Here is a 12,225-nt window from a genome sequence, read left to right as displayed (position 1 = left end):
GAGTCCAAGAACCGGAGCAGAAAGGTGCTGAGTGCAACTCTCCCTTCCTGAGACTCACCAAAGCACCACAATCAGCACAGCCCTGCCAGCAGAGACCTGTGTGCCTTTTTAACCAAGCATAAGTAAGTGACTGCTTTCAGTGAAAGTCAGCTTAACAGTGCCTGGTAAATTTGGTTGGTTCATTGTTTTCATCTGAAATCAAAGCCTCAGCGTGTAACTTACTGGTTGGTCTGGGGTATTTCCAAGCTGGAAAGGGCAAGGAATTAGAAACATTTGGAGTCATGGCAGAAGACCAATATAATCTAGCACAATCTTATGAGAAATTTCTCCCCAGGATTTTACTTAAGATATCTCTCACCTCCCTGACCTGACTGACTACAGTCCACAAACTTTCTTTGCACACTCCAGCAACAAGCAACACGGATTCAGAAGTGCTGGCAGAACAGCAGGTGTTTAAATTTATTCACAGCTGTAGGTTAACCTAACTGTAAGTAACCCACCACCTGACTGCAGCCAGACCATCTTTCATTTAAGGCAAGCTTCCCATTCATTCATCACAATGATTTTTCTTAACAAAGAATGAGCATGGCTCATTAACACAAACCTATATTTTCAATAAGCTTAATACTCCAGTGCTGTATAATTACAATCTAGTAATTTAAGACTCAGGAGCACTGTAAAACAACTGTAAAGGACTTTGATTATTACAGTTTGCAAATGGACCAGAAAAGCTATTTCCCATCATTACAGAGTTGGTTCATATTGGTGTGTTTAACACAGAGGAGAAGCAATGCACACTACAGAATTAAATTTCATTTTACAGCTCTACTAACCAACTGTGTAAAAACTTGAATATGTCCCCATGGCTTATGAAGGGTTTTTCCCATAACATTAAAAAGAAACAAAAACCCAACAACAGTGAAATTTTGGAACTGTAGCGTTAATAGGACCCTGCTGAAGTCTAACTTACTTTAAAAATTCAAAGTCTAAGGCATTTAATACCAGATTTTTGTTTGTGTACCATTCTTTTTAATAACAGCATCTAATTAAAACATCTGTACGCTGCTGACAGTTTTAATTTTATGTAAAATCTGAAAAAAAAAACCCAGAATCTGCTCCAATGAGAGTAGAGATGCTAACAGTAGTTATTATTAACAGCGCTGATATTTTAATATGAGTCACTTCTAGAAGTTCTCATCTCTGCTTTTAAATTAGAACAGAGAGATCGCTGCAGACTAACTAAAGTGCTGTTAGACTTCACAGTTTGAGTGTTTCCAGTGGGTTTTCCAGTTTAGTTCATCCTTAATGCTTTTTGGAGTGGGCTTTATACCAGCTGTTTCGTGAAAATGGAAAATAAAAGGAACTCTCTACCACGTTCCCTGCACCCTTCAGGAAAGCAGTTGTGCTGTAGCCTTCCTGTGCTATCTGACCTGCTGAGTGAGCATTAGTGTCCCTAATCACTGCCTCATGCAACGACTGCAGGAAAAGGGCTGTGTTGTGACCGCGCTGGGGCCACGCACCGCTCCTCTTCCTTCCACACCTCAAGGGGAAGGAGCTTATGGCGAGGCTTCTGATGAGCATGCACTGATCCTGTGACCTTAATTTTGGAAGCAAGACTAAAGGAAATTACATGAACCAGATGTTTCTTCCAGCTATTCAGTCTCTCACAGCAGATGCTCCAGGATATGTTCTACCGCCTCTGGGAAACTCTCGCAGGTTAAGTAAGGAGCTGGATTGATTTTGTTTTCGTCCGCTGGTCGATATTTACCTGTAAGAAATGAACAAAAAGATGCACTTACTCCTTTGGGTATCTTTTTTTTCTCTAAAAATTGCAGCCTCCTGGGATCAGCAACAGTCATGTACACATGACAGCAGGAACACCAATCTGCTGTCCTGCAACAAGCATCTCCCAGCTCTTCTCTAAAAGAGAAAGACCCTCCCCAGTCTGCGGGTCTATCACAGTATCAGTCATGCTGGTAACACCTTCCAGTGCCACAAGGCTTCAATTCTGTCTGAAGGAAATGCCTTACATAACTGCCACTATAATTACTAGGGAATGTCATCAAGGTCCCGAACGAGCAGAGGTTACGGTGATATGACTGATTTTGGCAATCAAAGATGTCACAGCAACAGTTCTCTAGGTTCTGAGGGCTCAGTGCACAGCTTTGCTTTGGGCATGTGAGCTGCCAGTACCCAGGACGAGACAACGGGACCCACCACTGTGTCATAAAACGACCGACTCATCACATACTTACCAGTCCTGACCAAAATCCCACGCATGCCTGCATTCTGGGCCCCACCAACGTCATCCCTGCAGTCCTGGGACAGAAGAGAACAGTTAGGTGGTGGTCAGGGACACAGCTTATTAACAAGGGTAGGGAGCACCTCCATACAGTGGAGCTGAGCGCTGCACAAGCAGGCAGGTGATAAGGTCCCCACGTACATCACCAATCATCACAGCCTCCTCTGGGGCACAGCTGGTCCCTCGTAAAGCTTCCAGGAAGAATGTTTTCTCTGGCTTTCCCACCACCGTTGCTTTGGTGTCCGTGGCATATTCCAGTCCAGCTACGAAAGGTCCAGGTCCCAGAGCCAAGCCATTTTTTTTCTTGAAATACCTAGCTTTATGTATAGCTATAAGAGGAGCGCCATCCAAAATCAACCTGAAGGATGAAGACGAAAATACAAAAATTAAAGATATTTACAGCTGAAGGCCTGATCCTGCCTTTAAGTTGATGACAAAACACCCATTAACTTTCACGAATACCCAAATAGGTCTTCCAATGGGATTTAGAACCATGGAATCATAGAAGCTAGCATTCATTTGGAGAATTAAGTAGAATTCCAGCAGAGATGGGTGTTCCTGAGAATCTCAGGTAGGAGGTGGATCATTTTGCCTTGATTTTTTATTTCCATCTTGAAAAGGCACAAAGATATTAGGTGCATTCGTGTTCCATTGAATTCCCCAGTTAAGTGTGCTTCAGAAACAGAGGTGGATTTGGGCTCTTTCCCATAGGCAAAAATCCCAAGTGGAAGACAGTTGAAAGCAACTGGTCACTGGATTCCCAGCAGTTCTGTGTACACTAAAAGGGTTCTGGCCTGCTATAAACCTGCATGGAATACAGGACTGTCTGCAGTGAGTGGAAAAATGGAAGAGAAATAATTAAGAAACTCCTCTGATCTCAGTCAGCTCCTCACTTAATTATCACAAAATATTTCTATTGGATCAATGCATTCCAAAGCAAGCTCCATCAGAAGAGAGTTGGCACACGTATCTGTGAGCAGCCAGCTACGTTCACGATGGGAGGATGCCTCTAGGACACAGAAGGATTTAATTTGACAGCAGCACTACAACCACTTGCCTTCAGCAGTTTACAGGAAGGATCTCACCTGAGAGAATTCTTTTAAATGTGGCATCAAAATCCCATGTATATGAGAAAAGAAATTTAGTCTCAGTCATTTCAAATGGTGCCTAGAGAATGGCCTTACGCTATGTATCTTGTTTTGGGACTAAGGCTGGGTTGCATTTAGCCAGCCTCATGATGGATTTCAATCCAGCAGCTGCCTGCCAGCCCAGTCATCCTGGGCTCTTCACAGGCAGTGACTGACTTAATTATGTGAGTGGCACAGGACCTGTAGGAACGGCACAAGACAACCAGGAGAAGTGGCCAACTTACTGAAAAGCTTTATTCATCATCTCATAGTGAAAGTGCTCAGGAGCCAGTCCTACAACCACAGCATTGGGGTCATCAGTGGCGATCCCTGGAAAATCAAAACACGATAATGATCATTCTGAATGAGCTGAATTTTGTTTATACTCAGCAATAGACAGTCAGTGAATGCAACAAGTGAAATCTCTGCAGACAAAATTTAGCAGCAAATCTCTGCAGCAAAATTTAGCATTTCCTGGCACAGACGCATCTTGTAGACTGGTTTTATGTATTTTAGAAGTGAGGAAAACCTCTGCAGAAAAGGTGTGGATCTATACACTCACAAAGAGTATTCTCCACACCTTCACAATGACAGCTCAAGCTCTTGGGTCTCCAGAGAGTGCCATCAGAGCTGTCTGATGCCACACATCCTTCAGTGAGCTCAGACAGTAAAGCACAGCATGCAGAGATGCCACGTGGATTTGTGACACCAGCCGAAAAGCATCTGGGTCCATTAACCAAGAATGGATTACATTTATCCATCTGTGACCAACTTTACTGAGAGATTATCTAAGAATAATTCAATAGCAGTCACTAACGGGAATTTAAAATATTCTCCAGTGTACTTCAGCGTTCCAAGAGCAGCACTGAGTGTAAGACAGAATGCTTGCGGAACAAAGAAACAAAACAACTCATATCAGATCCAAGCAGTGCAGGAAGTGCTACAAATGTATTTTGTATTCTTTGTCATTTGATACAGAATTAGCAACAGCGACTGTAAAAGTGATGGAAAGATCCCAGATATGTTAAGATTAAATTAACTTCAGTGAATTCAACTGCTGTTTCAGCTGTTCCTAACCCCAAAAAAGCCTTCCTGAGAACACAAACACAAAATATTCTTGGGGGTGTATTTCTCTGGATGTGATATCAGGTGGAACAGATTATTAGGTTTCATAGCTTTCATATCCATAGAGGTCTCCATGAGGTCTCCCAGAGCCTTCTCTTCTCCAGGCTGAACAAGCCCAGCTCCCTCAGCCTGTCTTTGTAGGAGAGGTGCTCCAGCCCTCTGAGAATCCTCGTGGCCTCCTCTGGACCCGTTCCAACAGCTCTGCTTCCTTCTTGTGGTGGGGGCCCCAGGCCTGGATATTGGTAGGATCCAGTGATAAACATTACTTTCCACACTGCAAATTAATAAAATGTATCAAGTTTTATCCGAATTCCTGCCTATTTAAAGGTTTTGACTGCCATTTGGAGCTGTGGAAGGGTGTCAAGATGAGAGCCATGAAGATGGTCAGTGGTTCAGCACCTCCTCCCATACTGTTCTCAGCCCACCTCACCTGTGAAATCAGGCAGGGCCTTCTCATCCACCAGGAGGAGTGGCCGCACCTGCTTCTGCTCCAGAAGATTTCTGGCTGCCGTCAGAGACGTGAAGATTTCATGTTCTGCAATGTCAAAGCCCAGTTTGGTCAGCCTCTCCAGCAGGTCCTTCTTGCACTCTTTGGTGGTGTTGGTCACGAACCGAATTGTAACTGGAGCACCACGCAGCCTGATGGATGAAAAGCAAAGACACACTGGCTGCAGAACAGTTTTTGTTTACACGCTTCTTACTGCCCTATGTTACTAGCACATACTACTGAACAGCCAAACAATTTTAGGTGACAATTTCAATGGCATTTCCTTTAATTATTCCCCTACCATCACTTTCCTCTGTTCGTTGCTATAGAAACAAATGCTGGCATCAGGACTGTATGGAGTACATCAGGATAAAGTTGGTCAATGTGGAAGTCTTGCTTGCACCTGCCACTTCTCTTGTTTGTTCTGCTGCCCAGAAAAAATGTACTGACCTTTCACAAGTATGAACTAGCAAAAAACAAACAAACAAAACTGTTAGCTAATTAAAAAAAAAACACAAAAAAACTTTGACCTCAGCAGTGAAAGCTAACCCTAAAAATGGAATCTAAGCATTTGTTTCCTAAGCAAGTTTCAGGCCATTCATTTTGTTGTCTCTTTAGGAAGGATAGTGATGTGGACTAATTAACAAGATCCACTGAGCAGTGAATGAATATCCAACACTTCAGTCATTTTTAGCTCCTTGCCATTCTACTTCTTCCAAAAATAATGATTGCCACAGAATTATTTCTGGAAAGAACTGCAGTTTCCTAATCCCTCTGTAAGATTTCCATCCAAACAATGGTGTAGCCTTATAAAAGCTTAAAGCCGTCAATGTAACTCCAGCAAAAGCTTTCCATGCTTAACTCAGCCCTACTCCTCCCTCGTGACTTACTCTTCCTGTTGCTTTTCTTCAGCCTCTGCAAGACGAATTCTCCATGGAAATGGTATCAGAACAGAAAAAAAAGACCCCTGCGGTTGCATAGCCTGCTTTGGCCTGATCGAGGCCAGATGAAATAGATTCACTATGCCGTGATTTCTTTGGACACCATTTTTTGGGAAGGGGAAGCCAAGATCTTCAGACCCATTTCAAGAAGTGTCTTTGTGCAAGCATAGTCCTGACACGGCCTATCAGAGGAAGAACAGAAAGAGGCTACTTGCCTTTTAAGAGCTTCCTGCGCACCCGGCACGGCCGAGTCTTCGACGTGCAGCGTGCCGCTGAGATCCACCAGGACAGCTTTCAGCGCGCGCCGAGCTGCCATCCTTCATCCCCAGGGAGAAGGCAAAGAAATGAAATGACAGAAAACTGGTTAGCAGACAATGGGTAATAAAAATAAGGAGCTCGGTTAAGCGCCTCATTGGTGCCAAGCCCGGGATTATTCAGAACATTACTCGTACTGTGAAATGGGCCCCTTTAGACAGAGAAATAAAAGGCAGCGTTTAAAAAAAATGCATAATTGATGGGGTGGTATTTTCCCAAAGACTCTATATATGGAAATCAGGTGCTATTTGTTTGTTAAGTGCCTTTCTTTTTGTGCGTCAAAAATTCTCTAAACAATGACGGCAGTTGGGAAGAGGATCATTAGGTCTGGGATTGCTGGTTCAAGGCCTCAGCGAGCACATTGCAGCAAGTCCCAGCGACACCAGAGGTGTTGTTCAAGGAAAAATAAATACAACGCTACTAAGCTCTGATGGTAAAGCTCAAAACGCTTCGAAAAAGTGGATGTGGTTCATTTTGTTTCTCTAAGCTGGCTCTGCAGAAGTCCAGCCCATGAGACAGTGCAGGTGTGTGCCACTGGGGATTCTGCAGACTGCCAGCCTGGGAGTTCCTAGGGCTCACAGTTACCTGGTACCCAAAAGGGTTACTCCTTCTTGCAGAGGAGGCGGTCCAGCAGCTTTTCTATGTTACAGAAACAGGTACAAGAGACTCAGTGTGAAACAGAAGCCGGCACTCCAAGAGTAAAAGTTGGGGAAGAAAACAGCGAGGCTATGTGCAAGCCTAAAAAGCTATCTTCAGAAAATACTACATTACAGCTGCGCTGCAAGAGCTGTAGATTGCTCCACAAGCAAGTTGTCTGCAACTCTTCTGAGCAAATGGCCGATACAGAAGCTCTTCCCTTGCCTGTCAGGTGGTAATGACCATCTGATCCGCCACCACGGATTGCGATTTTCTGTTGAGCTGCTTTGGTTACAGACAAACGACATAATTACACGGGCTCAACAAAACATGCAGAATAGTCAGCACCGAGATTGGGGCCGACCTTGGTAAATTTAATATTCCATCCTTAAAGGCTTTCATCTTGGTCAGACACAGGCTGCCCAGAGAAATGTGCAGACCCCATCCCTGGAGGTGTTAAGAACTGCGGAGATGTGGCACTTGGGGACACAGTGGGGATGGCCTGGGGATCTCGGAGGCCTTCTCCAGCATGAATCATTTTCAGGTTTATCAGTGATCAAGACTTCGCAAACTTGGCGCCCAAAGCACACAGCACACATGCAGAGAACGTTATGAGATGCCACCTTCACTAACCCTGCCCTAAGTCCCAATGCTTGTTTTGCATCTGCTGCTACACAGGCCAAAGTTGCACGGCTTCCTCCTGGAGACCACGCTCCTCCTGGAAGCTGTACGAAGGCACATGGAAAAGGGAGAGGCGATACGAGACAACCAGCACGGCCCGAGCACCCAGCAGCTTGTGATGGTGTCACTGCACCGGCGGGCAAGGGAAGGGCCACTGAGGCCACCTGCCTCAGGAAGGCCCGGCATGCTCTCCCAGCGGCGGCCAACGGCTCAATGTCCGGATGGATATCAGCGAAGAGCACCGTCCCTTAGGGGTCAGTGCTGGGCCCAGCACTCTTTATTATCGCCATCAATGGCCTCAGCAGTGGGATCGGCACCCCCCAAGCAGTTCGCACCGAACGGCCCCGACCCCTCCCCCCGCCCCACCGACCTGCCGCTCCGGGGTCCTCGCGGGGTCCTCACAGCTCGGGCCCTCACAGCGCAGGGCTGCCCTACTAAGCGCCGGTACGCTCTGGGACGGAGGGAAGGCGCGACGCGCGCGCAGGCAGCGCGACGGGCAGCCCGAGGGCTGAGGGCGCCGTGAGGACCCGTGAGGAGCGCGGCTCCCGCAGGTGTGAGTGGGGTGAGGGTGCGGCGCAGCTCCGCGTTGTGCCTGGGGTTCGGTAGGAAGCGACGGCCTGCCTGCCTGTTCACTGGTGTTTATTCACCGTTTGACCCAGTGCGGCACGAAATCCAGCGGGCAGAGGACGTGGTTCTAAAACCGCGGCGCTGCAGCGTGAGGGCAGCGTGGCGAAGTGAATTTGGGATCCGTTTTGCAGCTGGCGGGGGAAGCGCGTCCCCGTTTTACCTCAGGGGAAGCGTTCCTGCTGCGCTGAACGGTTCCTTCCTGCTGCACGCGTCTCGTCTTATTTTGAAGCAATTAGCCCTGCTTGTGCCCCGTGCACTGAGACCTCACCCTTCCTAAGAGGAGGAAATCTTTTATTCCTCGTTTTCAGAGCTGCTGCTCGTAACCTTTAGCACTGGTATTTATTTTAGTAAGAACCGCTTTAGGTCTCCACAGATGAGAAGGAAATGATACGGCAGCGGTGCTGCAAACCCACTCAGTGCCTCAGCCCAGCAGGAGCATCCCACACTGCTCCCTGAGCGCCGCCTGGCCAGCCCATCTTCCACGTGTTAATGTGCAACGCAGGAAAATTCTTTGCCAACTGTTACCCACGTTGGAACTTTCCTGTGTATGTGCTGTCCAGCTCCCGTGAATCAGAAACACGAAATGGTTCAGGTTGAAAAAGACCTCCAGGATTGCCAAGGGCAACCCCAGTGCGTCCCCGCTGTGCCCACTGACCCTGTCCCCAGGTCTCCACAGTTCGTTACCACCTCCAGGGACGGGCACTCCCCCTCTGAGGAGTGGTGCCAGTGAATCACCACTCTTCAGAATAATTTTCTCCTGATATCCAACCTGAAAGAAGACAGGTCTACGAAACTCAGTGCTCTAGACAGTAACTTGCTCACCTCTTCCCCAGAGATAACTGTAAGGCATCTTTTGCAACAGACCTTCCTACTCCAGAACCCAGCGTGATCCCATTCTGCCTCTGGCCATTGTGTTGGGTTCGCTCTAAGACCAAAATACAGCTTCACACCAGCTCTCTGCTCTGAGCATCTGCTGTGAGGAGAAGAAAAAAGCCACCTGTTCCATGTAAGAACAGTAGCTGTGGTACCAGGAACTGGACGAAGCTGAGCTTTGAGGTACTCCCACTGCACATGGATACAAAGAGTTAGGAAAGAGCGTGCTTAACTTAGAAATTCAAAATTTATTTGTAAGTTTTCGCTAAAAAAAGGAAACAACATGAACTTTCCTCCTGGATATGCTCTACTCTGCAAGACACTGCAATTGGAAATCATTAAATTCATTCACACATTGTACAGATTATCTTTGTATACAACAACAGTGTGTGCTATAGTTGCCAAGACGCCAGAAGAAGACGACAAACTGAGCTGCTTTAAAACAACAAACCTGTCGAGTTCCCTTTCGCATTCCCTACTTTAATAATAAGCTACATCAATTTAAGACACTTTATCAAAGATGAAAAGACATAAAGTCTAACTTTTCTAAAAAGGTATTTGAGTACTGGTCATTGTAAATTCAGCGTTGCTACCTAACACCGGCCTGAAGCAGCAGTGCTTTAACTGCGGCCAGATCCTTACCATGGTCATTACTAATTTATCTGCGAAAGACCTACAAGATTCTCACTTTCAGTAAGCAGTTAAGTGAACAAAGGAAGACAGAAAGAAGCAGCAGCCTGCAAATTTGCTGTTGTTAGCTGCATTTGAAAAGGAAACAGTATTCTCCCCGCAAATGACCCCAGAACCTCAGAACAGAGCAGCTCCCCATTTCCAACACACTGCTCAGTCCAAAGGTTTAACACACAGAAAGAATAACAGTGCTTGACAGAACAGATGCTAAACGTGAACGCTACCTGCTAAATAAACACAGAGTTGCCTTAGTTTAGGTACAGCTTTTTTAGATTTTGCATAGCAATTGCACCTATTTTCAACCTACTTCACATCAAACATCATTGATCTGAAAAAGAGAAAAATCCTAGACCAGGAAAATGTTGTTACCAGTCTATATCTAAATCACAAATTTGCCCATATGGTTTCGTCTCCTGCTGTACTTCAATAATTTGAAACACGTTCGGAGCCTAATTCGTATTCCCTTAAAACTGAACTGTGGTAATAACCGAAATAAAAACCACTGTAATTTTTAAATTTAGAAACAAACTGGGAAGCAATTTGCTTCTAAATTCTAAAATTCTAAAACCGCAGGAAGCTCATCCCTGAGTAACAAGACATTTCAAAACTGCCTCCTACCGACAGCCATCACGATGCGCTACGCACACTAATTAATGGTCAGCACTCTTAACAGGCCTCGTCACAATCCAACAGATTCGCAGCGTTGTTGCGTTGATCCCATTGCCTTGTTTAATGAAACTGAAAGGGAACATTAGGAAATAGGATAAATACAAACAGTGTCTTTTATTATTTTAAGCTGAACGGCAAACTGACAGTTAAACCGTGCTGTATCCCCGGAAACTCAGAGCAGTGAGGCTAGCAACTCGCTTCTTTGGATGTCCAAAAGGTTTTGCAACAGGAAGCTTCAGCCGAACAACAGGAGGAGCACGATCGTCACGGAGTTCACGGCTATCAGTGGCACTGCAGAGAAAACAAGAGTAAGTTTGAACCTCTCTCTTTCTGCACACCACAAACCAGTGCAAAATCAACGACTGCTTAAAACATTTCCCTGTGCAGGGTCAGGATTAGAGGAAGGAGCCAGGATTGTGGCCTAGGGTACTAAAAATTAAGTAGGAAGCAGCAACACCAATACTGAGTTTGGAGCAAGCAGCCCGTTCGCTAAATGAAACGAAAACACTTCACTCTCTGTTCCTGGCTTTAGCATGACTTAGAAGGAACGTACTTTGTGGAGAGCAAGGCAAGCAATATTTGTTACAGGGTGACAAACAGAAACAGCAGCTGCCTGGTGAAAGGAAGAGGCAAACGCTGAGGTTATTTCCTTCAAGCACAGCGACACAACTTTACAGACGAGGGCAGTTTACACAAACGACCATCTCACCTCTCATCACGGTCCGTATGGATCGAATGAGGTTCGTCAGCTGTGCTTTGATTCCCGGTTCCTCTCCGAATCCTCCGATCCCTTGGTCGCTTCCCCAGCCAACTGCGCACCGTACAAACAGCCACGTTACAAAGCACAGAACGGCACCGCTGAACCGTCCAGCAGCATCAGCATCCTCAGCTGGAAGGGACCCACACGGACCACGGAGTCCGACTCCTGTCCCCGCACAGCACGACCCGAACACAAACCCTGCATCCCAGAGCGGTGCCCAGCGCTCCCTGAGCTCCAGCAGCTCGGGGCTGTGCTCAGGACTCAGGACCTTTGCTGAACACCCAGCTGACTCTCCCCAACACAGCTCCATGCCAGGACGAGGCTGCAGGCCACGACCCTATCTGAAGGCAAGCAAAGCAGCAGGATGCATGGAAGGATGCTCCAGAAGGAAGCACTGGAGGCAGCGCTGGGGATTTCCTCGTCCTGCTTTGGCCTGGTTTGGAGAAACGAGGGCAAAAGCAGGAAACAGGGAGGCCTGGTACCAGGAATGGCAGCAGTCCGCACACTGCTCTGCGGCTTTTCCCTGCTCTGCGCTTTGTTTTTTTTTCGTTAAGGAGGAAAACAGCACTCACCCCGTGAGAGCATCCCGACACAGAGACGGCGTGGTGGGAGTAAACACGAAAAGGCATAAAGAGAGTGGCACAGGGCAGGCACAGCGCCGGCAGGAGGGATGCTGAGCACCAAACCCAACCGCAGGGCGACCGCAAACCCCAAAGCATCGCTTTCCCCCCCCAGTTCCTACGCGGGACGCGAGCACGAGGGCCCGGGGCCCGGCGGCCAGCTCCAGGCACTGCCGGGGGGGCCGGGAGGCTTTGGGGCCGGGGGCACTCACCGTGGCGAAGGAAGCGCTCCTCGTGCAGCACGGCGATGGCATTGACCACCAGCAGCCCGGCCTGCAGCAGCGCGTACAGCGTGAACGCCATGGCGGGGCGGGCCACGGACGTGGCGGGGCGGGCGGGGACAGCGGACGGGGGGCGTGGTCTGATGCGAGT

The 12,225-nt window shown here is 47.3% G+C and overlaps 2 protein-coding genes across 3 annotated transcripts; both read right to left on the bottom strand.

Moving 5' to 3' along the window:
* Positions 425-8,074, bottom strand: HDHD2 (haloacid dehalogenase like hydrolase domain containing 2). 2 transcript variants are annotated; one of them, XM_021380665.1, is made up of 7 exons: positions 7,985-8,074; positions 6,198-6,299; positions 4,985-5,193; positions 3,675-3,759; positions 2,444-2,660; positions 2,256-2,319; positions 425-1,768 (listed from the first exon to the last, which is right to left on the bottom strand). In XM_021380665.1, exons 2-7 carry the CDS (start codon positions 6,296-6,298, stop codon positions 1,665-1,667), a joined length of 780 nt encoding a protein of 259 aa, XP_021236340.1. In that variant the 5' UTR covers position 6,299; positions 7,985-8,074; the 3' UTR covers positions 425-1,664. The 2 variants fall into 2 exon arrangements, with proteins under 2 accessions (XP_021236340.1, XP_021236341.1); XM_021380666.1 differs by lacking the exon at positions 7,985-8,074 and adding an exon at positions 6,883-7,978.
* Positions 10,511-12,219, bottom strand: IER3IP1 (immediate early response 3 interacting protein 1). Its single transcript, XM_021380667.1, has 3 exons — positions 12,066-12,219; positions 11,183-11,284; positions 10,511-10,764 (listed from the first exon to the last, which is right to left on the bottom strand). The coding sequence occupies exons 1-3, from the start codon at positions 12,154-12,156 to the stop codon at positions 10,709-10,711; spliced, it is 249 nt and encodes an 82-aa protein (XP_021236342.1). The 5' UTR covers positions 12,157-12,219; the 3' UTR covers positions 10,511-10,708.

The sequence above is a fragment of the Numida meleagris genome, chromosome Z (genome assembly GCF_002078875.1).
Source record: "Numida meleagris isolate 19003 breed g44 Domestic line chromosome Z, NumMel1.0, whole genome shotgun sequence".
NCBI classification, from domain to species: domain Eukaryota; kingdom Metazoa; phylum Chordata; class Aves; order Galliformes; family Numididae; genus Numida; species Numida meleagris.
Note: the sequence above shows the minus strand (reverse complement) of the source record. Positions and strands in the feature narration are given on the sequence as shown.